Consider the following 27,365-nt stretch of genomic DNA (forward strand, 5'->3'; position numbering starts at 1 on the left):
AATCAAAGGGATGGCTCCTTTTCTCATTCTGAGACCAGATGTCCTCATCAAGGCAAGAGCTCCAAATTACAGACAGCCTGCCAGAGCGTCCAGGGCTCAAAATCCTGCTGAGGGAGGACACTGCCAGGGATGGGCTGTTGCCATTAGATGGATGTGCTTGATTATTAACGATGTTTTGATAGGGTGAAAGTCATGGCCTGCGACTCCCCAGCAGAACATTTCACTGAGATGACCAACAACATAATTATACAGAGCAGAGAAAGTCCCTGTCTTATGGAGAGAACATAATGGCTTGCATTTACAGACCACATAGAGTCTTTGACACAGTTTAATTTGGCATATCTATTAAAGTATATCCATTTCTTACATTTTTGCAAAAAAAAAAAATTAAATTGTGCCCCAGTTCTCAACATTTCTTTGTGCCGGACAGGGCTTATGTCCAAAATGACACTGGACCTGGGTAAATATGCAAGCAGGTGGATGCAGCTGTATGCAGACAAGCCTACCAACCACCATTCAACATCTAGGTTGAAATCAGATCTCAGTTAGCCACTTTACATGCAAATAAACATCCCTCGGCCTTGAACCGTCCCTCAGTCTTGTGGAAATATCGTTAACACCGCAACACATTCAGACGCTTGAACAACATTATTAAGACATTAATATGGTAAAAATAACTTGAGTCACATTTTTATAGTCGTATTTTTGCTGCAACACTCTTGAGCTGAATTGCGTGGTTTAGCGGAGAGCAATAAATGAGAAAAAACTAAAGCAGACTGCGAGACAGGGCTCTACAGCAGCGCACAAGATGCGGGTGATTTTAACCCATTAAGCAGCACCGCAGTAAAACTCCTTGTTGGCAGTTTTCTGGCAGCTTTGAGCTGGTCCACACACATTTATTATGCATGTCAGATGTGAAAGGAAGTGACCAAACTGCATATAAATGACATTTGATTGACAGGGATGATTTTACAATGACCACCATGATCATAATAAACTACATACTACAGAGAGAAATGTCTCACCCACACTGCATCCTGATATTTACTGATCAATGACATAAACTTGGGGAGCAGGGTTGTCCAAGAATCCAAATTTGTACAGGATAAAAAAAATACTTCTGTCATTGTAGATGAGTTGAAAGCAGTTCTGATTTTGACAAAGCTGTTTACGGAACCTTTACTATTTTCTCAACTCAGATCATGAATAATGGTTCATATTGTGTCAGAAGTCAGCATTACATCTGGGGATGAAATTATCTTTGAGCTGAGTGCATTCTTGTAGGATTTGCTCAGTTTTCTGATACTAAATTTAAGTAGCGGTAAAAGGGGATTATGTGTTTCTCTGTATTTTATGTCTTCAAAACACTGAAGGAACATGTTCCTAAACAGAGACTCTACAGTATGGTGTGTACTACTGGTTAATGTACATAGTACAAAAGAAACTAAGTTTTAAACATGTGGCAGCTATGTTGAGGATTTCAGAAGCAATTTCCGCCTGGACCTGAAATAATAGCTCCACAATTATCAGGTCTAAATGCAACATTTTGGTGCCAATGTAAGGGTGAGTCATTAGGTGTTGACAATAGTTCAATACCAAAATATATTGCGATATAACTGTATTATATAACGGGGTTATGACATTTCAGTATACATTAGTCTTTGATAACAGCATTTATCACTGTTTTATCTGTTTTATTTTTTAAAGCAAATATTTCTGAAATGCTATATTGGAGGAGTTTTATAAAGATAGTAAAATATTTGTCATAAGCTTGTACAGACACCTGTTGTTGGCATTCTTGGCCATCTTTATATCAATATTCTAATTATATTGTATCAACCAAAATTAAGAAGTATATTGTAATATAATCTTTGGCCATATTGTCCAGCTCTATATGACTTATATATATTTTTTCCAGTGGAAGGACTTTCACAATGTTACTGTCTTTGATTAATTTGTAATTAAACAAAGAAAATAATCAAATATTTTTAGCCCGACTGAAGTTTCTTCTAAAAAAAACACTAAAAGTCTTTTTGAAAACCTAGGAGAGACCAGAGAGAAAACAATATGACCACATCTGAACTATTTTTAGAGGAGGTGAAAAATGGGCATCGCCCTCTAGGCCCGGTACCGGGTCATTTGGGCTTAGGCGGTAACCCAAGGTTTCTCAAAGACATCACCTTTTCTAAGTTGGTATTCAGACTCAAGGGAAGTTGAGCAGGAGTAAAAAAGAATAAGATTTATAGGTCTTTTGCCTTTTTCTGCTGTTCGTGACAGAGCTGTGCCAAGCTGCTGCAGACTTCTGTAAAACAGAAGGCCTCTCAACAATGCTGTTTGAGGGGAGTCATGTCAGTGTGGGTGGTCCTTCAGTTTGTCTCAGGATGGATTGCATTTAGACTGCTTAAACTAAAACTAAAAGTTTTACCAACCAGTTCTGCAAATTATTTGAACGAGTCTGACCTCAAGTTTGTTCACACCCTGTATTCAGTCTGGAAATAATCAGACAGCATGCAGCAGATGTTAGTGTCAGGTGTTAATGGGTTTTAACACCTGGAGAACGTCTGGGGGAATGTTAGTAATCTGGAGCTTGTGCCGACTTGTGGAAATGTTGTCCGACTATGATGAAATATCTCTTGTTTATTTTTTATTTGTAGTCCAAATTAGTGAGAATAAAATTTATTATATATCTAAATATACATTTAATATACATTTTGAAATTATGCTTCTGCTTTAAAAGAATCCATTCAGATTGTGACACATTTTAGACAGTTTTCTGCTAAATGTCAGTCTTTGATATCAGCCTCAATAATGACATCTGGCTCACACACGATATGTGACAATAGATCTACATTTTTATGGACATTACAGAATATTTATTGTATTCAACTGGACAAAAATTGCTCAAAAAAACAGAAATCTAAAGGAAGTAAAAGCTTAAAACGCCTAAAAATGTTAATATAAACACATATTTCCTATTTTTAAAATCTAAAAATGCTTTTTGATGACTATTGAGACTGCTTAATCTAATTAAAAAATCTGAATAATTGATGTTGTCTTAACAGTGGTAATAGCTACGTGACCAGTTCTCTCTGAATATGGGTTCCATCAAATTAATTTTATGATGCATTATTTCTAACAATTTTAATAATGGAACTTAACTACAAAAATGACACACAGTTACAGGTGGATCTCAATACCTCACTGAAAAGTTAATTCATTTTTGTCAATCAAATTAAAACGAAAGCTGCTAATTCATTACACAAAGCTATGTATAATAAGCTATTTGTTGTTGGGTTTTTTCCAATTGTAATTGTTATGGCTCAACTGATTTAGATCTTAATTTCATTTTCTACTAAATACTGATTTGACAGAGTTGACGTTTAGTCCAGCAGACTGTCGTTGACACCCTGCACAAGGATGGCTCCACAGTGGTCCACAAACAATAACAATAAAAAAGTGAAAACATCACAAGTGGTTCAACACCTGGCAACATGGTTCACTACAGGGGCGAAATTGGTTGGCCCGTATAATTGCACTGTCTTCAGACTTTGATGGTATGCCTCTAGGATGCCCTCAATACCGTTGCAATAGGGATTTTCCATGTTTCCATTCTGAAAATTATCCAAAAACAAAAAGAAGGTATTTCATTATAATAGATACAATTACAAAAGGCGAAACATACAATTCTGTAAACTGTTTCATATTAGATGTCTTATATTGGTTACGTGCACGTCATCATCATCATCATCATCATCATCATCATCATCATCATCATCATCATCATCATCATCATCATCATCATCATCATCATTATCAGGGTTATTTAAAATCCATTACAAACATTTGATTGTATGAAAAATCTACTGAATGGTGTTATTATGAGTGAAAGGAGATTCACCAGTGGGAACTCGTGAGACACTCGGCCATCAGGAGGCAGTTTTGCTCCAAAGCCTAAAGCTGGAAACATCTTGTCGCTGTCGTAGTCCTGAATGATTTCACCCACCGCCTTCAGGGCCATGGCATAGGCGTTCAGCTGGTAGGGGTTCATGTAGTGCAGTGAAGTAGACTGCGAGGGATTACCTGTGGATAAATGACTTAATCAGCTTTAATTGTCAATTTTGTGTAATAAAAATAAATGTTATCTTGTGAATATGTAGATATACAGTTCTTTTGTTTTTGTTTTTTTTAACAAAAAGAGAAAGTCAAGGGAAGTCCGTACAAATATGTATAGTATTGATCTGGGTACCCTGACTATTAAGTCTTCACCATAGCTATAGCCTGGGAATAGACATTGTTTTGGTGGCGGGTAGTTTTAGCAAATAGCGCTCTGTAGTAAAAACCTAAAGGTAAAAGTGTCCAGGGTGTCTGGGGTCTGCAAAGATGTTAGCATCTCATTTCCTGACCCTGGACCTGTACAAGTCCTGGATGCAGGGACTGAAGATCCTGTCTACAGGCCTAATTGTGCGTCCAAGCTTGGACTTGTCCTGTTTTGTGGGTGAGCCAAACCAAAGAAGTGATGGATGAGCACAAGACAGACTGAATAATGGCAGTGTGGACAATGACCAGCAGTTCTAGTGGAAGGTTGTACTTCTTGAGTTGCTGCAAGAAGTGCAGTCTCTGCTGGGCCTTCTTCTGGGCCTTCTTCCGAAATATGTCTCTGGGTGGGGACCTGCTCAGGTAGTTCCTAAGAACCGGAACTAATCCACTATAAAGTGCACATGCTAAATCTGAGTTTAACCATGTATTTTGGCATGGCAGTCGTAAGCTGTATTCACTGCACTTGTGGATGGGCGTAACGGACGGGGGGTACGGGTGGGAGACGTACCCCCACCCCCCATATTTTCAATCTGTGCTCCCCCCCCCACACATACACACTTTTTTCAGCCGCTACAACTTTTTAATCCATTATTTACATGTGGTAATGTGTTTTTTAGAGCTGTCTTTTAACACACTATAAGCAAGCTCCATGGATCCCAGGCAGAAAACTTTGAACTTTTTTTTTTCCTAAATAAACCGTGTAAGTTGAGTAACGCTGTTGCAGATAATTTTAGCTAAATGATGACTCGTTAATACCATGTTAAGCTAGTTAACAAGAGTACTATTGTTACCTCTGTGTTGCATCCTTTGCTAGTTAGTTGATGGTGAGAATAAACACAAACCTTTTAAATTTCTGTGTATACCTTGTTCTCATTGTGCTTTTCCACATATTCAAACTAAATCTTTATTGCCACAATAGAAAGAACAGAAGCAGGGAGAGCAGAAGCCAGCAGTAGTGGACAATAATGCTGGGTCTTCACAGGTAAGGAGAGGTTACGACTTGCTGGGTAAAATGTATGATACGTAATAATTTCCTTACAGGAATGTTAACCAAACATCTTATGTTCAGTGTTTTCATTTGGCACCTTATGATCTGGCTACTTGCCTTGTAGATGTCAGAGGGTCATTGTGTCAACTCAACCAGAATTTGGCAACTAAAACTTTAGATTTTGTTCATTTAAAGAACTAACGTTGGTCGCTGCACTGTTGCTGATTTATGTGGTTCTTTAGCTACTGGAGAAGTGTGAGAGGATGCTAAATCACTAAATAGGCTTTTAAAAAGCCCCCCCACACACACTTCTGAGAGGATGGTTACGCCCTTGTTGACCAGTCACGGTCCCTGACCAATTAATGATCTTTGTTATGATATTAGGTGTTAATAGCAGAGTATTTCAGATATGTGTCATTTAAACCGCTCAGAATGTAGATGACAAGTTTTGCCCCTTTTTGTCATTTGTATCTGACACTGCATAAATGTGATTGGTCGAGCTCTGTAATGTAATTCATTCAATATGAAACATTAAATCAGTATATAACTTAGAATGTCAAAGCAAGAGAAACTGAATGTTTTCCCTTTAACATTCGTTATGTTTTTGTATCTGTTTTTTAATAAGAAATACAAAGATATGTTAAACATACAGCAGCAGATTATTAACTCTAACATCATGAATTAGAGCTTTATTTTTAATCTGACAAATCTGGGCCAAGATTTCTGTCTTATTTTCTACCATTTAACTGCCTTTATCTATGTATTGATATATTTTCTAAATTAGTATTTATTTATTAAAATATTCAGTAGAACCACAATGTAATTGTAGGAATCAGTAGGACTTTGAGCTTTGGGTTATACATTTTGAATTTTCTTTGTGTTTGGATTTGTTGTATTGTTTTTGCAATTCAGAGTGAGTGGGTTATGCTTGGTTCGGTCATTTCATCTTCTCCATTGTCTCTGTGTTTTCATTGTGTTGCTTTTTGAATTAAGTCATCTCCTTCTATTAGTTCCCTCAGAGCGAGGCTCCCCTCACCGCTGTTCCATTTTAATTTACAATACTCATCCGTTCCTTTTCCCACTAATTACTGCTTGTCATATTTAGGATCCTGGTTTGCTTACCTCCATTGACAGGTCTCACTGCTACCCGCTGTACAGGAAATTTCAATTCAGCTTTAGTATAGTGACAAGGGGTGTAACTTTGGGTCTACCATTGGGGATGTGGGTGGGGGGGGGGGGGGGGGGGGGGTTTGGTTAAACTGTCATTCTATTTATGTATTTATTTAATCATTTACTTTAGTAAAAGGATTCAGGCTAATTTGACGTTCCTGTATTACAGATAAATGTAATGCTTTTATTGTAAATTTATTTTCTTTATATTTACTTTAAACATTTTCTGTTTCACATCAGTTCAACAGTTAATGAAACACGTATTTTTTCAACTTTTTATTCTAAAAGTAGAAAGTATTTAGACAAGAGTGGACAAAAACCCTGCCTGTCATTTTCAGCAATTATGCTGACATGAAAACATGACATTGTAAATCATGAAATAAGTTTGCATTTATCCAATGATGGCAGGAAAGTTAATGTAGTTGCACATGTGTACTTAGCCACTAAATTTCTGTGTTAGAGATCTTGCAAGACTGCAGTGCCTTCCACTCATTTAATTTTGTGTGTGCAGCCATCATTTATGAAAAAAGTCAAAAACATTCAAGCTTAATTCTTGCATCACTCTTTTGATGTAAAAAGAACTACACACGCAAATGTCTTGTGGACAGTTAATGGAAACACTCAACACATCAAAAATGCAATGTTACAGGCTGGAGGGCAGGTTGCTCCTTGGTTCTGAACAAAAAAAAAACATCTAAATAAAAAAGCAAACTTCCATGTTCAGTATCCTTGAAAGTGCCTTGATTTTTCATAAACTTTTATTCTCATTTTGACAGGTCTGGCTCACATTTTGGTCCAGCTAATCCATCCCAAAAGATAACAATACGTTGATTTTCTAAAATCTTAGTAAAATGGTAAGATTTATCTTAATATGTCTTAATTATGTTGAAAACCTTGCAATCATTCGATTATAATTTATTCTTTAAAATATGTTCCTTCCTTTGGGAACCTGTTTTGTTTTATCACATCTTACCAGCCCTTTGGATTCTTAGGAAATAACTATTTCAATTCGCCCTGTCAAACATAACAAATAATAATACTTTTTTTTTTTTTACAACACAGTCTGTGGTTCTTATTTGAACATTTGAGTCTTTAATGTAATCCATCCATCCATTTTCTGACCCGCTTAATCCCTCATGGGGTCGCGGGGGTTGCTTGTGCCTATCTCCAGTGTTCTTTAATGTAATCTTTGCTATAAAAAGCTTTCTATGAAGAATAAGGTTTTAACTTGATGTGTTTAAAATATAACATAGAGCCTCTTCCTGGACCTTTCTTAAACACTCATCTTTTATTTTGTTATAAATACTAATATTACAGTTACTAATAATTGAATACATAAAATGGCATGTATGTTTTAACTTGAGGTAAACCGTATTCTTGTTGTTGAATGAGTTGTTTATATAATATTACATGTTACATGTATTATTCAAGGAAATAGAACACTTAACTACTTAATGATGCACTTGTACTTCATTTCTGTGATTTATTTTATTTCTTCTGCACCTTTAAAAAGCCCAGACATTTATGTTTAGGATCAGCACAGATGAAAGAAAAGAAGGAAGCTTACTTTTGCACTTTTGTTATGTTTGCTCAGTTTATTGAGCTACACTTTTTTTTTCTCTACATGTAGAACTGGACTGTAGAATTGGCTGCTGCATTGAAACACAATGGGATGATCAAAAGGACCTTTTAATGTGTTTGGCAACTTTAGGATAAGGTACTTTGTTTTTGACAGAAGTAAATGAGCAGATATTTGACATCATTATGCAAATCCATCTAGAAGCTCACAGACTGATTTATATGTTCTATCACTGTCAGCCAGGCCATTTACCTTAAACTGTAGCTCAGTCTCAAATAAAAGTCCCTCTGCTCTCCGCCCCTCATCATGATCCTGAAGATGCTTAGAGTACACCTCCACTTCATGTCTTTTTGGGTGAATATAAGGGATTTTCAGTAGCTTACAATTATATCTGACAGAGTTAGCATCCACGTTTTACCCCTTACTTCAGCCTGCCTTATGCTGCTCGGCTTCCACCTGTTCCTATGAGCCACACGCACCAATCTCTCACTCTCCCTTGACTTTGCGGCTGTTCTTATGAGCTGTCTGCCTGTCTCCCCTAGTGTAGCCCTGTTAAAGGCGATCTGTGCAACTTTCCAGGTAACGATCAAGGCAGGCTGACAGCAATGGACTCAGCCGTTCTGGTCTTCTCCAGAATTGACACATTTCCAGTCCACCTCTAGTTGTGCTCGTAGTTTTGCATTCACGGTGCCACATGCATCGGACGTACCTTTTTTTTTGTTTTCTCACTCATCATCAATGAGTCATTGTCGTGTTAGGTGTGGTGGACAGTCACGGGTTTATTGACGTACCTGTGTACAACTGTATCTCGGAGCTAACTAGCCAAAATGCATGCACCTGTGGTGAAATTCAGTGTGTCCGTGTGTGGACAGGTGTGCGTGTACAGGCGTGCTTTTTGGTGCTCTTTTCATCTTTATATCCACTCTCACCAGCAATGGCGTTCACAGTACAGCAGTGAACTCTAGGTTGAGAAAGCGGGTAGGTCGGGTGATACCAAGTTTAGGCAGTGGGGGTTGGGTTACTATATCAGATGATATTGAGATAGCAAATGAAAATACCTTTGTAAATATCAATGACATTAATTTTGGGGGCAGGGGGTTATATTGACTAGATCCAATTTTTTTGGCGGTCATAACCCCCTAACCCCCCACAAATTACGCCCTTGTGTAGCGGTGATGGGAAATGGTTTGAGTGTGTTTAAAACTCTCTTTAGGACACAAGTGTAGACAGATACATCAGCTCCTTTCATTCAAACATTCATGTATCAAAGCAAAAAGCAATACGTTGGGAATATTAAATACTTTACATACAATAAGAGATGAATTCAGAAATTTTTATGATAAAAGATTAATTGTAAATCATTTTGATCGATGTAATTCTATTACACGACTATAGATATTCTCTGCTATTGAGAGGATACCGTTGTGTCTATGTGGGAGAGTATTCAATGTCTATGGAAAAAAGCAGAGTATGTAATGAGACCTGTGCCATTATTCACAAAGAATCCAAAGATATAAAGTAGCTCTTACTGATGTCATTTTAGGAAAAATCTCATGTTTTCTTGAATTCTAAGATTTTTCTTAGAATTTTACCTCAGTAAGATAAAAGTTATTCACAAAGCACCTTAGGCCCTAAGGGAGCTCATAAAGTGGAAAAATGTTAGGAGTAGTGTAGACGCCTTTCAGTGGGCCTAAGAGTGTCTTCAGCAGTGAAATTGGTGAAACAGAGAGAGCTGATTGGCTGATCCACCATCTAAACAGTGGAGGATATGAGCACATAAGCATCTTTAAAAATTATACAAATATTAACATGGAGATAAGACAAGGTTTATCATCCCCATAGAGGAAAATTTATTATTTTCAGTGGCCTGACAGGTTAAAGATGCGGCTCTAGTAATATAATTATATCAAGGTTAAATAAATAATAGGAAAAATATTGAATAATCATGAATAATAAGGAGAAATTTACAAAAAATATCAAAGAGGTGAGAAAGTATTCTCTGTATTGCCTGATAATGTCAGTAGCTTAAATGGTAATCTAGAAGTTTGATTATGTGATGCTATCTCCTCGCTTGTGATTGCTGCAATTGGTTAATTTCTCTCCTTTGATTACTGGGTGCGCATTTGTGTTGCATTTTTTTTCCTGTACCATCAACTAATCACAGCTCTTAGAAGACAGTGTCACACCTAGCAACGAGTTCAACCACACTAAGATAAATATTTCTGTCTTTTTCTTACTCAGAGAAGCTCTCAGAAGTGATCTGAATCACACTAAAGCTAAGACTCCTTGGTAGGAATTTTCAGGCTAAGATAGGAGCTCTCTGAGAGGACTCTGAGGATCTTTGTGAATATGGGCACAGGTAAATATTTCCTTTTAGCTTGCTATGTCTAGAGTCCTCAGATGTCTGCTTAGCACAAACATTAGAAAAATGAAGCCTTGTCTTTGGGGTGAAATGACTGAGACAATGGGGGATGCAACTACAGGACACCTGTCTGGTAAAAACCCACAATGTAACTGTAACCCAAACATTTTATCGTGAGACAGAGGGTCATCCTGTTCAGGAACCATACTTAGCTCTTGGAAAAGGTAAAAAAAAAAATCACCCATTGAATCAGGCTGATTCGTATTTTGTGATGTAATTTGACATATCTCAAAACACATTTTTTTGTGGGTATCAGCTGCATGAAAACCAGTGTGCTGCTGTGTAAAAATAAGAAAGTTGCCATTATGGCACTCATTTTTTTTTCTATACTTACTGACTGCCAACAATCCCAGACTGAATGTTCAAAGCTGCATAGACTGAGTTAATTAATCTGTAAATAAAGCCTGTTCAACTGATGTGCCAGCCATGTTAAGTGTGCACAGATGAATGAATATTCACCAGTTCAAACATCATCAAGTATATTAAAAACACAAACTTTACACATAAAATACTTTAATGCACTGTTGGACAATGTAAAATCCATCCTTTCAGTCAACAGCAACAAGTTAGTTTTGTGTTGCTAAAATTCGATGTGTACTTAGCATAGTGGCAAACAATTAGTTGTTTATGTGGAAAGAAGGCTGAAAGTCAAACCATTGAGGTCTTTTTTGTCTTTCCTCCCTGCATACTGTTCTATTGACAGTGACATGCAGGGTGGGTTAAGGGCCCCGTTCAAAAACACCCCAGGAAGGAAAGCACCCAGTCATTTATGTCTGAAGTTCAAATAGAAAACAAAAACCTCTTCAGCATCACCATCACGTCACTCACCAAAACTCCTCCTCCATGCAGGCATCCTGCTTGTTTTTGTGCATCGGCAGTATTATTTATCATTTTAACAGATCAATTCATTTACCAATCTCATTCTGTAGGATCAATCACTATTATGTCTAAAATGACAGGGTTTTTGAGTGGTGTACATTTTCATAGTTAAAGGGTTGAAATGTATGTATTATTTAATAGTACTTATTATTAATAGAGGACATTTTTTTACATCTATATTTTTTTTTTTTTGAGAAAAAAACCCTGATATGAATGGTAAAATGAATTAGAAGGGTCAAACATTGCAACACAATTTCCATCTCTAATAATTATCTTTATTTCTGACTGCAACTTTATACATTCCAATTAAATCTGTCTTGTACATCCAACCTATCCCTTAAGAGCAGTGGGCTCCATTTTTGGGCTAGGGGTCTTGCTAAGGGACCCAGAGTGGGAGTCTGTAGGATTCAAACCTGGGAACATGCAGCCTCTCCAGGATATAAGTGCTCAGGTCTCTAACCACTAGGCCAGCAATAAGCAGACTAGCAGAGCATTTAGCAGGAGGAACTCCCTAGAAGGGAGTTTAAGCTTACTGATCAGTGATTGTGTACAGTATGCATGAAAGCACTGTCTGTTTCTGAGATTGATTCTAAAACTGAACATGTCACAGTCAGACACCCTCACCAATTTAATCCTGCCCTCCTCTCCTAACACACACTTTGAACTCACCATTAGATGCTGTGAAATCAATGGCCACAGTGAAATTGATCTGTGTCCTGGAAGAGACACACACACAAAAAAAGGAGTCAACGACAGGGAGCAGCCAGCTATATTAATAATTAAGGTGGTCTCACTCACACAATCTGTGACACAATATAATGAAAAAAATCCTCAAAGCACATGAAAGGGCTTTATACAAATCTCAGAATACAGCTGTACTTTCATTCTATAGGACTTAATATTGCTATTAACATTTTGCAAACCCATAACAACACTATTAGAGCACAAAGAGCAACCATTCAGTTGCCAATTAAAAATTCGGACATGATATCCAAGGTATCTGACTTTCACCTTCTCAATGAGAGGCCTGGGCTGTCTCTGAGAGACCAAGCCTAGTAACAAGCTATTAGACTGATGGAGCACTTAAGAGCAAATCATAATCCAATTTTCCCTGCTGACGAAGCGCTCCCTTCTACGTCTAGCTAATTTACGACAAAATTAGGCCTTAAGGGGCTTGAATGACAGCCTCTCGTTATCTAGAAAAGTCACCAGAGAGAACAGTAAAAGAATGATGGTAAAATGAATGTGTTAACGATTCCCATTAACCTTTCAGCTCGGCGAGAGGACCATAATGTTCCGCAGCCCGACCGTGCCAACATAATTAAAGTTAATTTTATTAATTAATTCACTTTTTTTCTGAATAAGGTTCGCAAACGGTTAATCTGTAATAAGAAATAACATGTATTCTCTTTGATTCTCTTTTTTTCTTCAAAATGATCTTCCTTTATTCACCTTTTGAACTAAAGGTGACTTTATAAAATCTTTTGTAGAGGTTTTTAGAGTTTTAACTTCATGTATTTTAAACTTGGTAAATTATATTTTTTGTTTATTTTCTTCTCTTTGCGATTTTTAAGGGTGTCCTATCACAGAATTTTTTTATTTATTTTTTCCCCCCAAAATGGAACCATTTTCAATAGATTAGAATTAATGTGTTAAGACAGTTTTTCTTTTCCATTTTAAGACCCTACTTCAATCTAATCAAAATTCTTTGCTGGTAATAGGTAATGTCATCCAAATGATTCAGGTGACGAGAGGACTCTGAATGATAATCAATACAGAGAGATGTCTCCTCATTACATTCCAGGCATCGTGTCCTAATCCATTGAATGTCCCTCTTCTGTTAAGGGTACGACAGAAAAATCAACAGCTTCATGACACTTTGCTTCACCTCAGACTAAATTGAGATTTTGGACTTATTTGTTATTATTTTCTGAATGTTATAAATTATTCTGAGTCTTTGATGACCACCTTACTTATCACAAAACAATTAAAAGCATCAGCTTTAATTATCATTACAAATAAGCTTACAGCTTGTGAAGAAAATTTTTGCTGTCTGACGCAACAACTGGCTCGCTAATATTTAAGTGCCAGGTTAAAGTTAGGGGGCGGACTGATGATATTTTTTGAAGTCAGGTCACTAAACCTTAAGATTATTGTATCATAAATCAGCCGAAGCCGAGAGCTGTCAGCAAAATCTGTCACAGTTGTCAGTTCAGCCACAGGACATAAAAACCTGTGACAGCTTCCCTGCTGTGAAGAGACAGCTGAGATCAAAGCGCGGGCCGGTCTGCCTGGAAAGCAGCACTTTACCTGAGAAATACTTGAAATGCACATGTCAACCTTCGGTGCTAAGAACTAAACTGAGGTTCAAGGGCTGTTATCCCCCGTGAAGAGAGTTAAGCTTTAACTCGTCAAACTACACATATAGGTGAAACTTTAATATCAGTGAGTGACAGAACCTGCTTTGAACCAAGAAATACATGTAATACAGATAAAAATGAACGACAAGATGGTAAGATTAAATTAAAGAGCATTTCAATATTCTTAACACATACGTATTGAAATACGCAAATATATTTCCTTTTATTTCGTATTAAAATGAATTCCTGTGAGAGCAAAAAAGCCTGGAAGTTAGATGGAAAAATTTTGAAATGGGTCACGGTGTCTGACAGTTTCTCAGATCACTCCCCCCCCCCCCAAACAATTAGAGATGCACAGATAAAACAGGCTTGATTCGCACGATTTTCTAATTGATCAGAGCCGAACGGTGACTGGCTGATTGTACACGAAAGATCTTTTTCTGTTCAATGAATGCTCCACATAACTGCTGTCAGGTTGTGGTGACAACACTCTGAAATTTAGAGGTTTTTACTGACACAGGACAAATGCACCTATTTTCAGTCTGAGTGAGGGGTAAGATTTCTCACAGCACGCCATATCTGCAGTATATAAAGCTTTGTTGGACCATTGAACGTTTCACTAAGTCCAAAACATGTAGGGCAGCTTGGCCAAGTGGGACATTAAATTACTCATGTTCAAGCATAAGATGTGGAAGGCAATGCTGGAATATTTTTCTATCATGGTAAATGGCTCGCACGACAATCATTCACACACAGATTCACACCCTGATGCTGGTACAATATGTTAGTAGCCACAGCTGCCTGAGGCCGACTGACAGAAGGAAGGCTGCCATACATCGGCGCCGCGGGCCCTCTGACCACTGCCAGCAGGCAATTTGGGTGAAGTGTCTTGCCGCAAGGACACAACAACCGGAGCGGGGGATCAAACCGGCAATCCGCTAAATCCTGCATCAATTTGCCTCCGCATAAAGACGCGCACCGTCACATTCCATAAAAACACTAGGCAAGTACACAATATTTCAATAGGCGCATGTAGTAATTTCATACAAAACAGATCTAATCTCTTTTAATCTTATTGCAATCTTGCATAATTGCGTGGGGGGCATGGTAGAAATAGACTGGAAAAATGCCAAATTTTCGGTTACTTAAAAGATATATTGATGCCAATGTCGAATTCAATTACACCGTAAAATAAACAGTTAAATTTAGTTTGTGATTTAAAGAAGATTGCATTTTAATTTATTGTTATATTAGGGCTGGGCAAGTTAACGCGTTAATTTCGCGTTAATTCATTAGACTATTAACGGCGATATTTATTTTATCGCGCATTAACGCATGTTGCTCACATGCTTTCAGTCAGTGTCAGTCAGCAGGCACACGGCAGCACTCTCCCGCTCCCCCTCCCCTCTCGTACATGGCTCAGCGGCGCCAGCCAATCAGCACGCAGGCTCAGCCTGGCCCGCGCACTCAGCTCCTACACAAACTTAACAAAGAAACAGCTGAGAGAGACCGCAGCAGCGAAAAAACATGAGCACGGGAAGTAGCACCGTTCGGCTTTATTTTAATACCGTAAATGAAATCAAGCTGTATGTTTTGTAAAAAGCCGGTTCATTTCAGTGGAAGCACAACAAATTTATCTAAGCACGTGAAAAAACATGAAAACGTCGAGCCCCAGAAACGGAGAGAGGAGACGAAACTTCTCTCATTGCCCCGACAGACGTCTCTGACTGAGGCGTTTCAGTCCTCCAGGGAACATCCAGGTAGATCAGTGGATGGATGGATGGATGGATGGATGTTACTGGAGCCCACACATAACATGTAATTAAGACCTTGAAAGAACCCAGTACATATATTAAAAAGTGTTATTTAAGATAAGATAACATTAGCTAATCCTTTTTTTTATCCCACGACGGGGAAATTTATAGGATTAAAGCAACAGGCAGGTGCACACAACACAGATAAAATTACATAAGGATTGAAATATATAAGAGGTGGATTAGCGAAAAAACACTGAACATAACATTATTATTATTATTATTATTATTATTTAATTGTAATAATAAAATAAAAACCACAAAACCCAAAAGGTCAACAGTTTCATGATACATCAAGCTTAGGGACTGGCTAATATACAGCAGGTCAAAAAAGGCCATATTTTGGCTGCAGTGCTTGCTGTTCTCTTATGAAGAAAAGATCAACTAGTGCACTAAATTCAATAGATGGGTTGAAAATATCAAGTATAAAATAAGTGCTACAAATGTTACAACACTTTTGTTCATATGGCAGCAGAACATTAAAATAAAAGTGCTCTTTACACTACTTTTGAATTCATTCTTGGAGTTTGTAAATACAATGCGATTAATCGCCCTGATTAATCGCCCTGATTAATCGCGATTAATCAGGGCGATTAATCGCGATTAAATATTTTAATCGTTGCCCAGCCCTATGTTATATATAACTTATATATATATAACGTTCTTTTAAATCACACGGGGACCCACCTAGAAATCTTTGGGAACCACTGACTTATCGTCTCTATCTGATCAGGAAAATCCTGTATGACATGATGTGTAAATACAGATTATAACCCTTCTAAAGACTATCACAGGCATGTGTAAGAGTTGCTAAAATGTGCCTTAATTTATTTGAATTTCTTTGACATTTTAATGTATACATGTTAATAGTACATATAAATAGCGTAATAAAACTGCTTAAAATTCTTAGCACATAAAAGTCTTATCCCCCATGCTTTGGCGTCAGATAAAATATTGTGAGTACAGCAGCATAAAGCCTTGTCACTACTCTCAAGAGTACGTCAAGGTGTGAGAATACATCTCATGTTGCTCCTCTGTGCAGAGAGAGATGTGGACAAATCCGCAAAGTAATTATCTGGATATCTTTTTCCTGTCATGGGCAACACCAGGAAAAGAAAATGGCCATTTGATGGTTTTTTTTTTCTAATGTGCAAATAGTCAACTCCACTCACCCTCCTTTGATGTAATCTAGGAAGGTGAACTCTGACTCAACAGAGAATGAGAGTAGGGTCACCTGTGAGTCAAAAAGAAGGAGAAAGAATTGATTAAACCTATTGGCATTGATGTTTTCCTCCTAACACATCCTACGCCTCCACATATTGACTCAAATCAGCCCTTCGAATAAGGATGAAAGCAAACTGCCTTTTCAAATAATTGAATTATTTGCAATGCCAAAGGACAGGTTTGAAGAGTAGATGGGATGCATTTGTATGCATTACTCACTCTAGCAGACACTTTTGACTAAGCTGTGTGAAAAGTGGTGTCTGAGTTGGTTGTTCGTGTCACTCATCTTTCTGATGTCTTTCAAGTTTTCATCAATTTTATGTTTTTTTCCCCCACAGCCAGTCAGATATTTCACCATAATTTTTTCTTTCCATTTCTTTTCTTTCAATCTGCCTTACCATCATGTTTTCCATGCAATAACACAGCTGAGCAAATCAGCCCTTTCATCTCGTTTTTTTCCCCCCACAATGCAGAAAATGTTCTTCTTTCAAAAATAACCAGTTGGACGATAATTTAAAAGGAGCAACCAAACAAAACAGAGTTTTCTCAAAATAAAGGAAATAGGGGTCAACTTCTATTTATGATCTGTTCCCGGAGCAATACTCACTGTTCCTGAGTTAACATATTTCTTTTTCTTCATTTTCTTCTTTGTATTTATCACCTAAAAAGATTAAACATGATTAGATACAAGAAATATCCTTGAACAACTTATCAAAACTTGATTGGCAATGCTAGGTTCTGAATTGAGTGATCCAAAGTATCTTTTTAGTTTCTTCTTCCCTTTTCTGCCCTGGCTTGAAATTAAACAGGTTGTTTTCCTTCACTTATATGAATGTAAGTAATCAGCAACATGCACTTCCAAAATTGTTTTTTGTTGGCATTCCAGTCAGCAGGTAAAAAAACTGGATACATTCAATGTTGCTGGAAACCTGTAGATAAGAAGTGCAAGTCTCTACGCAACAGCACGCAACTTTGAAATGTTGCACACAAAGCACCACAACATAAAGAGGACACAACGAGGACACAATGTAACCAGAACTAGAGGAATGACCCCTTATTATTACAGCCTGATGTTTGCTAATATGTTTTTTAGTCAGCTATATTCATAAATCAAGCTCAACAAAAAGCTTTATGTCGATATTGTCCAAATAGAATAAGGTATATCATGACTATATGTTGAACTTTATCACTTGAAAACGCATCCTTTGAATGTAAATATAAGCATTGGCTCAGCGGCGCCAATGCTTATATTATATACTCAGCTCTCACAAACTTAACACACAAACAGCTGAGAGAGACCGCAGTAGCGAAAAAACATGAACACGGGAAGTTGCACCGTTTGGCTTTATTCTAATACCGTAAATTAAATTAAGCTGTATGTTTTGTAAAAAGACGGTTCATTTCAGTGGAAACACAACAAATTTATCTAAGCACGTGAAAAAACATGAAAACGTCGAGCCCCAGAAACGGAGAGAGGAGACGAAACTTCTCTCACTGCCCCGACAGACGTCTCTGACTGAGGCGTTTCAGTCCTCCAGGGAACATCCAGGTAGATCAGTGGATGGATGGATGGATGGATGGATGTTACTGGAGCCCACACATAACATGTAATTAAGACCTTGAAAGAACCCAGTACATATATTAAAAAGTGTTATTTAAGATAAGATAACATTAGCTAATCCTTTTTTTATCCCATGACGGGGAAATTTATAGGATTAAAGCAACAGGCAGGCGCACACAACACAGACAAAATTACATAAGGATTGAAATATATAAGAGGTGGATTAGCGAAAAAACACTGAACATAACATTATTATTATTATAATAATAATTATTATTATTATTATTTAATTGTAATAATAAAATAAAAACCACAAAACCCAAAAGGTCAACAGTTTCATGATACATCAAGCTTAGGGACTGGCTATTATACAGCAGGTCAAAAAAGGCCATATTTTGGCTGCAGTGCTTGCTGTTCTCTTATGAAGAAAAGATCAACTAGTGCACTAAATTCAATAGATGGGTTGAAAATATCCAGTATAAAATAAGTGCTACAAATGTTACAACACTTTTGTTCATATGGCAGCAGAACATTAAAATAAAAGTGCTCTTTACACTACTTTTGAATTCATTCTTGGAGTTTGTAAATACAATGCGATTAATCGCGATTAATCGCGATTAATCAGGGCGATTAATCGCGATTAAATATTTTAATCGTTGCCCAGCCCTAATATATATATATATATATATATATATATATATATATATATATATATATATATATATATATATATATATATATATATATATATATATATATGTATGTATGTATGTATGTATGTGTGTGTGTGTGCGTACTCAGAAATACTGATAGATGATGAAAGTCGGAAAATTCATACCTGAATGTCAAGCTAAAACTGAATTGTCAAGGGAAATAGGTTTAATGCACAAGACTAACGTTTAGCTGCATTCTTACGAATGAACAAGAGAGAAATGCCAATTCAGACACCAAAGACGTCTGAGCTCATTACCTCAATTCTCAATGGCTGCCAGGCGTGAAAATGACAGCCCCTAATTTAACGTGGAGGGATGGCAATTTGTCTGACACACCAAACAATCTGCTGATGCAAAAACCAAAGGGCCTTTCAGTCTCCCTGGGAGGTAAAGAAGAATCAAACGTAGAGCATAATGGAGCTGACATCTAAAAGACAGGTATTTGTCCTTTGCTGAAGGCCACCAAACCACAGGGGCATGTAGGCATTGACACATCCTTTATTATTGGCAAGAGTCTGACTTTTAATTGTATATCAAAGATATCCCCTCTTTCTGAATGGTAGCGTTTTAAACGCAGCTTAAAGAGTTGTGGTTCTAAAACCTTCACACTTTGCAATAAATTGTTTTCAGTAAAATAAAAATGGGAACTTGGGATAAACATTATGTACAGCTATTTCATTTTCATGCACTGCTATTCAATCTGGGATTCACAGATGCAACATTATTGGAGCGAGATTGCACACTAAGCTGTACATTGAGAAAATACTCAGGATTTATTTGATCATTTTAAGGATCAAATAAATCCCTGACTTGTTCTATTAATCTTCCTTCATCTTGCTACTAATAGTTCCATTTATATGCGTGTAAGCACACTACTGATTACAGGGGGGGGAAGAGTAAATCAGGTTTGATCCAATATATTGCAGCTCAAGGAAGGAGGAGAGACAACCATGAATGCTAAGATGTGAACAAGCTCCAAAAAATTTTTTGCCCAAAACATACATTTTTCAGTGTGAGTCATTTTCTGGTCAGTAGGTTTGCTTTTATGTTTGATTGCTTTATTCTACAGTTGTAGAAAATGTTCATGAAGAAAAAAAAATCCATTAACATCAGTGGAAAACTGTGTAACATGGTTGTCAAGCTATGGAAGTGTCAAGTACATCAGTTACGGGATCGAGAACTCTCCCACACTGGCATTGGGTGTCTGAGGAGCGAACAGACATGTTGCTGAACAGTGGGAACAGTGAGAGGACTCACCTCGTACACATTGAACTGACTCTGCCCTCGAGCTAGCTCTCTGTAGCTGGTTGTGAAATCCCCAATGAAGTCGTGGCTGGGGAGGAGAAAGTGAGAACAAAACGAAAAGAGAGAAACCACAGAGAATTTTGTTGTTGTTGAGAAAACAAACCTAAAACCCCAGAAGGGAATCTTTTACGTTGATCAGAGAGGCTTTTTGCACTGTTTGAATGTCAAAACGTGTTGTGCTGTTGCATAGAATTGTACGTGAATGTGGTAAGTAAGCATATTCAATCACCTGCCGTCTCGGTCCCAGTCATACACCTCCACCTTGATTGTTCTGTGCAGAGAAAACACTCGAGTCAGAAAAACTTTGCACATATATGCTTAAAAAAATACGAGAGCTCCCTTTGCAACAGCATTAATCATTGAGTATTTACAGAGCATAAATTCCATTTATTCGCAAACTTGTCACTAATAACAGATATAAAAAGAATAAGATATACAAATATGGCTTAAATGGCTTAATTGAGCAAATTAAGCAACGTAGCACACAATTACTTTCTTACAAACCCGTATAATGCCATTTTGTTAAATTACAACACATTAACTGAATTTTTTTATTGGGATTTAATGTGATTGCTGAACAAAATGTATATAAGTATAAAAAATATATAACATATATATGATATAAATATATACATTGTGTTTTAATGATTATTAAGTAATTTGTCTTATGAAGTGTTTAGAATAAATTTGACTTTCATGTTTTAGTTTAAGATCTACTGTGTCCTGTTCTTTTTGAGTTCAGTTGAATAAATTGTAACTACTTTAAAAAAACAAGTGTCTTCTAGGTAGAACTCCCTATTTTTATAGTAGCCATCATTTAGAGCCACAAGTCTTTATGTCTGGGACTGTAATTCATGTGTAAAGTTATTTGGTAATCCTAAAGTTTGCTGTGTTAGCTGAAGTTTGTTGCATGCTAATGCGGTGATACATTATTAATAATTCTGTCAGGGTCTCCACTGATTTCTCAGGGCATTGTGGATCATATGAATTGTAGTGGTTGGAACAACTAGAGCTTTATGTGATACATTTTTCTAACAATAAATATTCTCGATTAATTTGAGTTACTTGACTTTTTGTTGAACCTGCTCTGCAACACCTAGTTTTACAAAATTAAATGTAAAAAGTGGGCTGTGGATTTGTATTCAGCCCCCTTTACCCTGATATGCCTCAATAAAATCCAGCTCAACCAGTTGCCTTAGACGTAAACTAAGCAGGAAGTATAGTCCAGTTGAGTATTTTAATCTTACTACAAACACTGCTGTTCTGTGGCGGTATCAGAGGTGACCGTTAGTGAAAAAAATGGCGAGAACCCCATCATACAATTCAAAGGATAAAGATGTGGAGAATTTTAATACAGTGTTGGGAAAACAAAAAGGATGTCCCATCAGTTGATGAAAATTATCAACCCAGAGGGCTTCATCTAAAGTCACCAGAGAAAGTAAAACTGAAAAAATATCCAATCTGCTGAAAAAATTAAGGCGGGATAAAATGTCTGTGGCCTCCACGTGCAACACCACAAACAAAAAACAAACAAAAAACACAATAAACAAACAGGACGTTTGTTTATTGTGTTTTTTGTTTGTTTTTTTGTAATTGAAGATCGCGCATTGCACCACTCTATTGGAAAATGCAAAGCGGATGGCACGGCTGCAAACCTATCAAGACATTGTTCTTTATCTAAACTCGTACAAATCATTATTAAAATAAGAAACTAACAGGGCTAAGGTACAGCTAGAGGAGCTTAGGTTTAAAGAAAAACTACTTGCCGTGTACTCCAAAAATCCAACCTTTATTAATGAGTGACAAGAAAGTTTTCCTTAAAAGGCAAGCCTAAATAAATCCTGTTAAAAGTTTATCATAAGCCATGTGAGGGAGACAAAGAAATATGGAATGGGCACTGGACAAACCACCATAAAACAGGGTGGTGGGAGAATCAAACTGGGGAACTTTCCCTTAGTAGGGACAGGAAAAGCTGCCAAAGAGATATGAATGGAGGTTTCCCCCCAGAAAACAGATTTATATCAAAGGATACTTATCTGTTAGAATGGCCTAGTCAAAGTCCCAACCATAATTCATTTGAGATTCATGTCATGACTTGCATATTGCTCATAACAAATAGTCTCTGTCCATTCTGACAGGGCTGGAGTCATATTTCAAGAGGATCAGGATTGTCTTTAGATGTGCAACTATAATTCAAGTCAAAGATGGTCCTACAATGGACAGATTCTGGCTGACTGAAATTAAGTAAAAAAAATACATGCATATTACATATACATATTTGCAAAATAAATAAAATAAAATTTAAACCATATACCATTTTTCCCATCTACTTCCCAGTCATGTATAATCTGACCCAATCTGTATAATATGATTGAATTTGACTTTGTAAAGTGCCTTGAGATGACATGTTATATGAATTGGCGCTATATAAATAAAATTGAATTGAATTGAATTGAATGTGTTGGCCTTTCACATCATTTCCTGGTAATACACAAGTTTACAACATAACATTTGAAAACAATGGTGGTGGATGGAAATGTTTGCAAAGTAATGCTGTAAAAGCTTTTCGAATCAACAAAGACATGAGATGCTCCGAAATAATTTTTTTGAGGGGGTTTTGTCATTCGATAACAATTCATGTCACTCAGCTATACACCTGGATGTCACAGCTGTTGGATGAAGGCTGAGCTGCATGAGTATCGTAGCGAAAAAGCCAAGTTATGCAAAGCTTTTTTGTCCAATAGAAACTCAGAGCATGTGTTTGCTTCCAAAACACATACCCTAACATTTTACACAAATGCTGCAGAAAGTGTTCCTGCAGAGATAAGAAAGAAAAACAAAAACTTTTCTTGCCACTTTCATTCCATAGTCACATTGATCCCACCCCCGTCTCCCCTCTCTCCTTTTCCGTCTCGCCCGAGCGCCGACACCTTCCAGATCCAAAGAAACCAGAATCAAGTGATACATCGTTGAAGCTTTCCTGCAACTGAGGAACTAAGAGACGCCTGTTAGAAGCCCAACTTCCTCCCTACCATCTGCCCCACGCTGTTTCAGACTGAAGGTTTGTTCTTTTCAGGATGTGAGCCACAGAGAATCTGCTTGTCATCCCGGTGGAAACATGTGCCTTGCTCCACCGATACGGAAAAGGAGAACATACACTGAAAAAAAAAGACAGCAGGAGGGAAGTTAAAAAGAACAGACTGAACCGTTCCATCTTTTACGGGCCTAAACACAGGAACAAATCAAGAGAAGGTATGGCTGTGGAAAAGCCCTCTTTAATGAAGGACCTAGATACTGCCATCATGTTAACTCAAGTCTTTTTTTTTGGGATCTTGGTATCTTATCTTACAGCTGTGGATAAGTACCATGAGGCTTAGATCCTTGTGTGTATCTTGTTCTTGTGGAATGACAGACACTTCAAAACTGATCCACCAGAGATATTCTCCTCTGAAATTCAGCGGCGTCTTTAATTACTCATCACTGAAGTTTGGTAAAAGGCACCAAAAGATGGTTAATCTTTATTTATTCAATTCTGCGGTTTCTTTACCTTCTCTTTTCATTTCTTCTTTTCTATTCTTTCCTTACCAGAACCAAAGACGATCTTCCAGTAATCCAAGATGGTTTTATAATAAGAACCTTTATTCATTCTTATTATAAATTCATTATTTATAATAAGAACCTTTATTCATTGCAAACACCTTCGGAGTTTGCAATGAAAAAAACTGTACCTAAAGGCACGTAATTCTCCAGGTAGTGATATAGAAAGATCCAACAAGTTGCACTTTCCTTTCACATATTCTGACCAAAATATTCAACACTGAATTGCGTCCAACTTCCTCTGTTTCTCTCCCCACTCCCACATGAATCGCCATTAACTCATCTGCAACAGGGTCCGTGACATATTGAATTTCTTCATTTATTCCGCTACAAAGTAAATATCCTGGACCTTGTTGCGTGCGATCTATTACTCCTCTCTCATTAGCTTTGTTCTTCTTCTTCTTGCCTTAAACTCAGTCATATCCTTTCCAGTCTTTTCTTGTTTAACACAATAATAAGTGAAGCGAGGGATTTATTGCTACTTGATGGACCATCTGTCTAATGAATGAGCCATGCTGGTTATGCACATCTTCTTCAAATAAAGCTGAAGGTAGATTTGAGTTTTATCCATGGCTATAAGGGCTACCATCTGATATGATTAAACTGTGATAAACCCGTATACTTGCATAGATTTAGAGCTTAGATTTTCATGCTTTTCTTACATAAAAAAAGCCTTTCTGGCAGAAAGCAGATGTAAAACCATGCCTTAATTTGGGTACATTGTGTAACAACTAGGGAACGTAAACACCTAATTATGACACATTTACTGAAGACCAACAGCTGTCTACCATTGGCCGTCTTTCAAATGTCTGAATACTTAAATTTTTTCTAATGAAGTCTAAGGTATTTCTACACAAAGATTTAAATCTGCATAACAGGAAAAAAAACAAATTTATTGCCCTGCAAAAACATTTCACCTCCTTTCCTTTTGTCACAAAATGTAATATATTTTTTTGGTATATAACACAGTAGACCAACATAATAAAGTAGACCAACATAATAGGTGAGGTGGACTGTTTACTAATTAGGTGACTTTAAAGACTAAATGCCCAGGAGTATCAGACTAAAAGGCTTGTATTTTTTTTTTTTTATCCTCAATGATTTATGGGTATTGGAGTAAAGAGGGCTGATTACAAATGCTTAACACACTCCAGTGTGTAAAGATTTGTATTTGTTGCAAATTTGGAAAACCCTCTTTACTTTCCCTTCTTGCATTTCTTTGTTTTCCTATATCCTGGAAAAATACCTTGACGTTATGAGAGCAGCAATGTATCCACTTTGAAAATCTTAAGACACAATTTGTTAATTTTCTCCAGCATCGCATCGGCCTGTTGGAATCCACAAATGAGAGAGACATGCAAGCCAAAATTAATTAATCTGCATAATTCATAGGTAATGCAGTACAAATGTATGCATGCTTGTGATGTATGTTATGGCAGTTGTACTGAAACAGTAATTTCCCTCTGGGATTATTAAAGTTTATCTGATTCTGATGTTTGAATTGATAAGGTACATGTGCCATTTTTTTTTTTTGTCAAGAGTTATTTTTTTTTAATTTTGTAGCTCAGCTGAACATGTCACACTGCATTTAGCAGGAGGGTTCAGTCTTTGGTGAAGGTGACGGATTAGATTCCAGATTTTACCTGGACACAACACTATTTTTTGTTGAGTAGATTAAACTGGTCTTTGACACGTACCAACACATTGGAATGACATCTCTACAAAAACCTAAGTCATAAACAGGCATGCAAGGAAATGTTTGATGAAAAGGGATGGATGTACTTTATGGATGGCATGTGTGAAAATATTGAAACAATATCACAAAGTATGAACACGGTGGCCTACAGACCAGACCAAATTACACCGGTTCTCACAGGAGGAACGGGCCACGATTCAAGCTAATTATTGTGAGAAGCTCGTGGCAGAGACACTAACAGTTCAAATAGTAACTCAACTCCATACTAACAAAATATATGTAAAGTTCAGACTATTAGAAAAGGTATAAAAAACACAAAGAACATTGCTGCTCTCTCCCTTATTACTCTTGCATGTAACCCTTTGACATAATTGTGGTAATCCTATCTGACCTGGAATTGTTAGGTCTGATTCAACAGAAGACAGCGGAAAGGGATGTATTTTCATACATTGTATCTACTTTACATATCTGGCTTAATCTGTATGCTTAGAACCAAAATAAGCAAGCACCAACAGGACGACTATTCAGATCCACACAAATTCAAAACTTCTTTTAACTGTTCTGTCGGTGATATTTCAAGATGTCAAGACGTTTTGGTTTGTGCCATGATAATTTTTCTTTTCACTCAGTGTGTACTTGTGTGAGCATTTTAAGCCGTTTAACAACGTTTGCTTGGCACAGGAGCGTTTCATGTCCATGTATATTTCACTCTGACAAGGTACAAAACTCTTGTTTGGACTCCTGTGTGATTGACTGCCTGACAGGTTTTACCCATTTTTACCCAAGCTTCATATTTACTCATACTGTGGCAACCCCGCGCATATCCATAAAACAAATGTCTGTCTGTTCGAGATTTGTCTTAGCTTTCTTTTTTTCTCACACCAGGTTTTCAGCAGTTTCCGTAATTAGAATTTGACGGCATACAAACAAGATACGGCAGACACCTTTGAGAGAGAAAGAGACAGAGAGACGGAGATTAGAACAGGAAGAGTTGGAAAAATGAACTGAATATTCCCTGTGAAATATTTGCCCCCATAAAGGCAATCTGTCTGTCACTCTATCCTTTCATCTATCCTCAAAGTTCTCTCAAGATTTATCTTGTTTTCTTCACACCACTGTCTTTTTAAATTAGAAATGTGCAGATAAGCTTTGAGGAAAGTGAATTCTTATCGTCTTTGACTAAACAAGTTTGCATTAATTATGTGCCTGCTGGGAAAGAAGCAACCCAGCATTATTTTTTGTAACTCTGAGTTTCTGTTTTTTTTTTTTTTTCTAAGCAACCCACTAAAAGCAAAACAATGTTTATTATTCCTGCTCTGAAATGTTAGCGTATTTGGAATAGTGATTCTCTCAGTCTTTGAATATTGTGCCTTAAAAGGTATTCTTAGCCATTAAACATTTCTATATTTTGTCCTCTTGGATCCAAACGGCAATGTATTTCAATAATATTTTTGGTGAAAGATCAACACAAAGTAGTGTCCAGTTGTGAAGTGGAAGAAAATGATTCCCTGGTGTCATTTCTTAGGTTGGAAACCCACATTACAGCTGTTGTAAAATCCAGCCTTTTCCACTTAAGGCGTCTTGCGAAAGTAAAGCATATTCTTTCTGATCAGCATTTTGAAACAGTAATCCATACCTTTGCAACCAGTGATGTGTGCATTTCCCAGCTTCAGAGAGTACCAAATGCTACTGCACATCTCTTAACAGGTACATGAAAATGTGAGCATAGTTCCCCTGTTT

General features: G+C 37.1%; 1 protein-coding gene across 3 annotated transcripts in view; it reads right to left on the reverse strand.

Annotated features, from left to right (window-relative positions):
• cpne5b (copine Vb) overlaps positions 1 to 27,365 on the reverse strand; it is a 172,922-nt gene that overhangs the window by 17,987 nt on the left and 127,570 nt on the right. For all 3 annotated transcript variants that reach the window (XM_036151206.1, XM_036151207.1, XM_036151208.1), the window contains 7 exons: positions 20,562 to 20,603; positions 20,285 to 20,360; positions 17,361 to 17,414; positions 16,702 to 16,763; positions 12,025 to 12,071; positions 3,899 to 4,080; positions 3,484 to 3,611 (listed from right to left, as the gene is read on the reverse strand). In XM_036151206.1, the coding sequence (XP_036007099.1) occupies positions 3,484 to 3,611; positions 3,899 to 4,080; positions 12,025 to 12,071; positions 16,702 to 16,763; positions 17,361 to 17,414; positions 20,285 to 20,360; positions 20,562 to 20,603 (591 nt within the window). The remainder of the gene's footprint in view (positions 1 to 3,483; positions 3,612 to 3,898; positions 4,081 to 12,024; positions 12,072 to 16,701; positions 16,764 to 17,360; positions 17,415 to 20,284; positions 20,361 to 20,561; positions 20,604 to 27,365) is intronic.

The sequence above is a fragment of the Fundulus heteroclitus genome, chromosome 20 (assembly GCF_011125445.2).
Source record: "Fundulus heteroclitus isolate FHET01 chromosome 20, MU-UCD_Fhet_4.1, whole genome shotgun sequence".
Lineage (NCBI taxonomy): Eukaryota > Metazoa > Chordata > Actinopteri > Cyprinodontiformes > Fundulidae > Fundulus > Fundulus heteroclitus.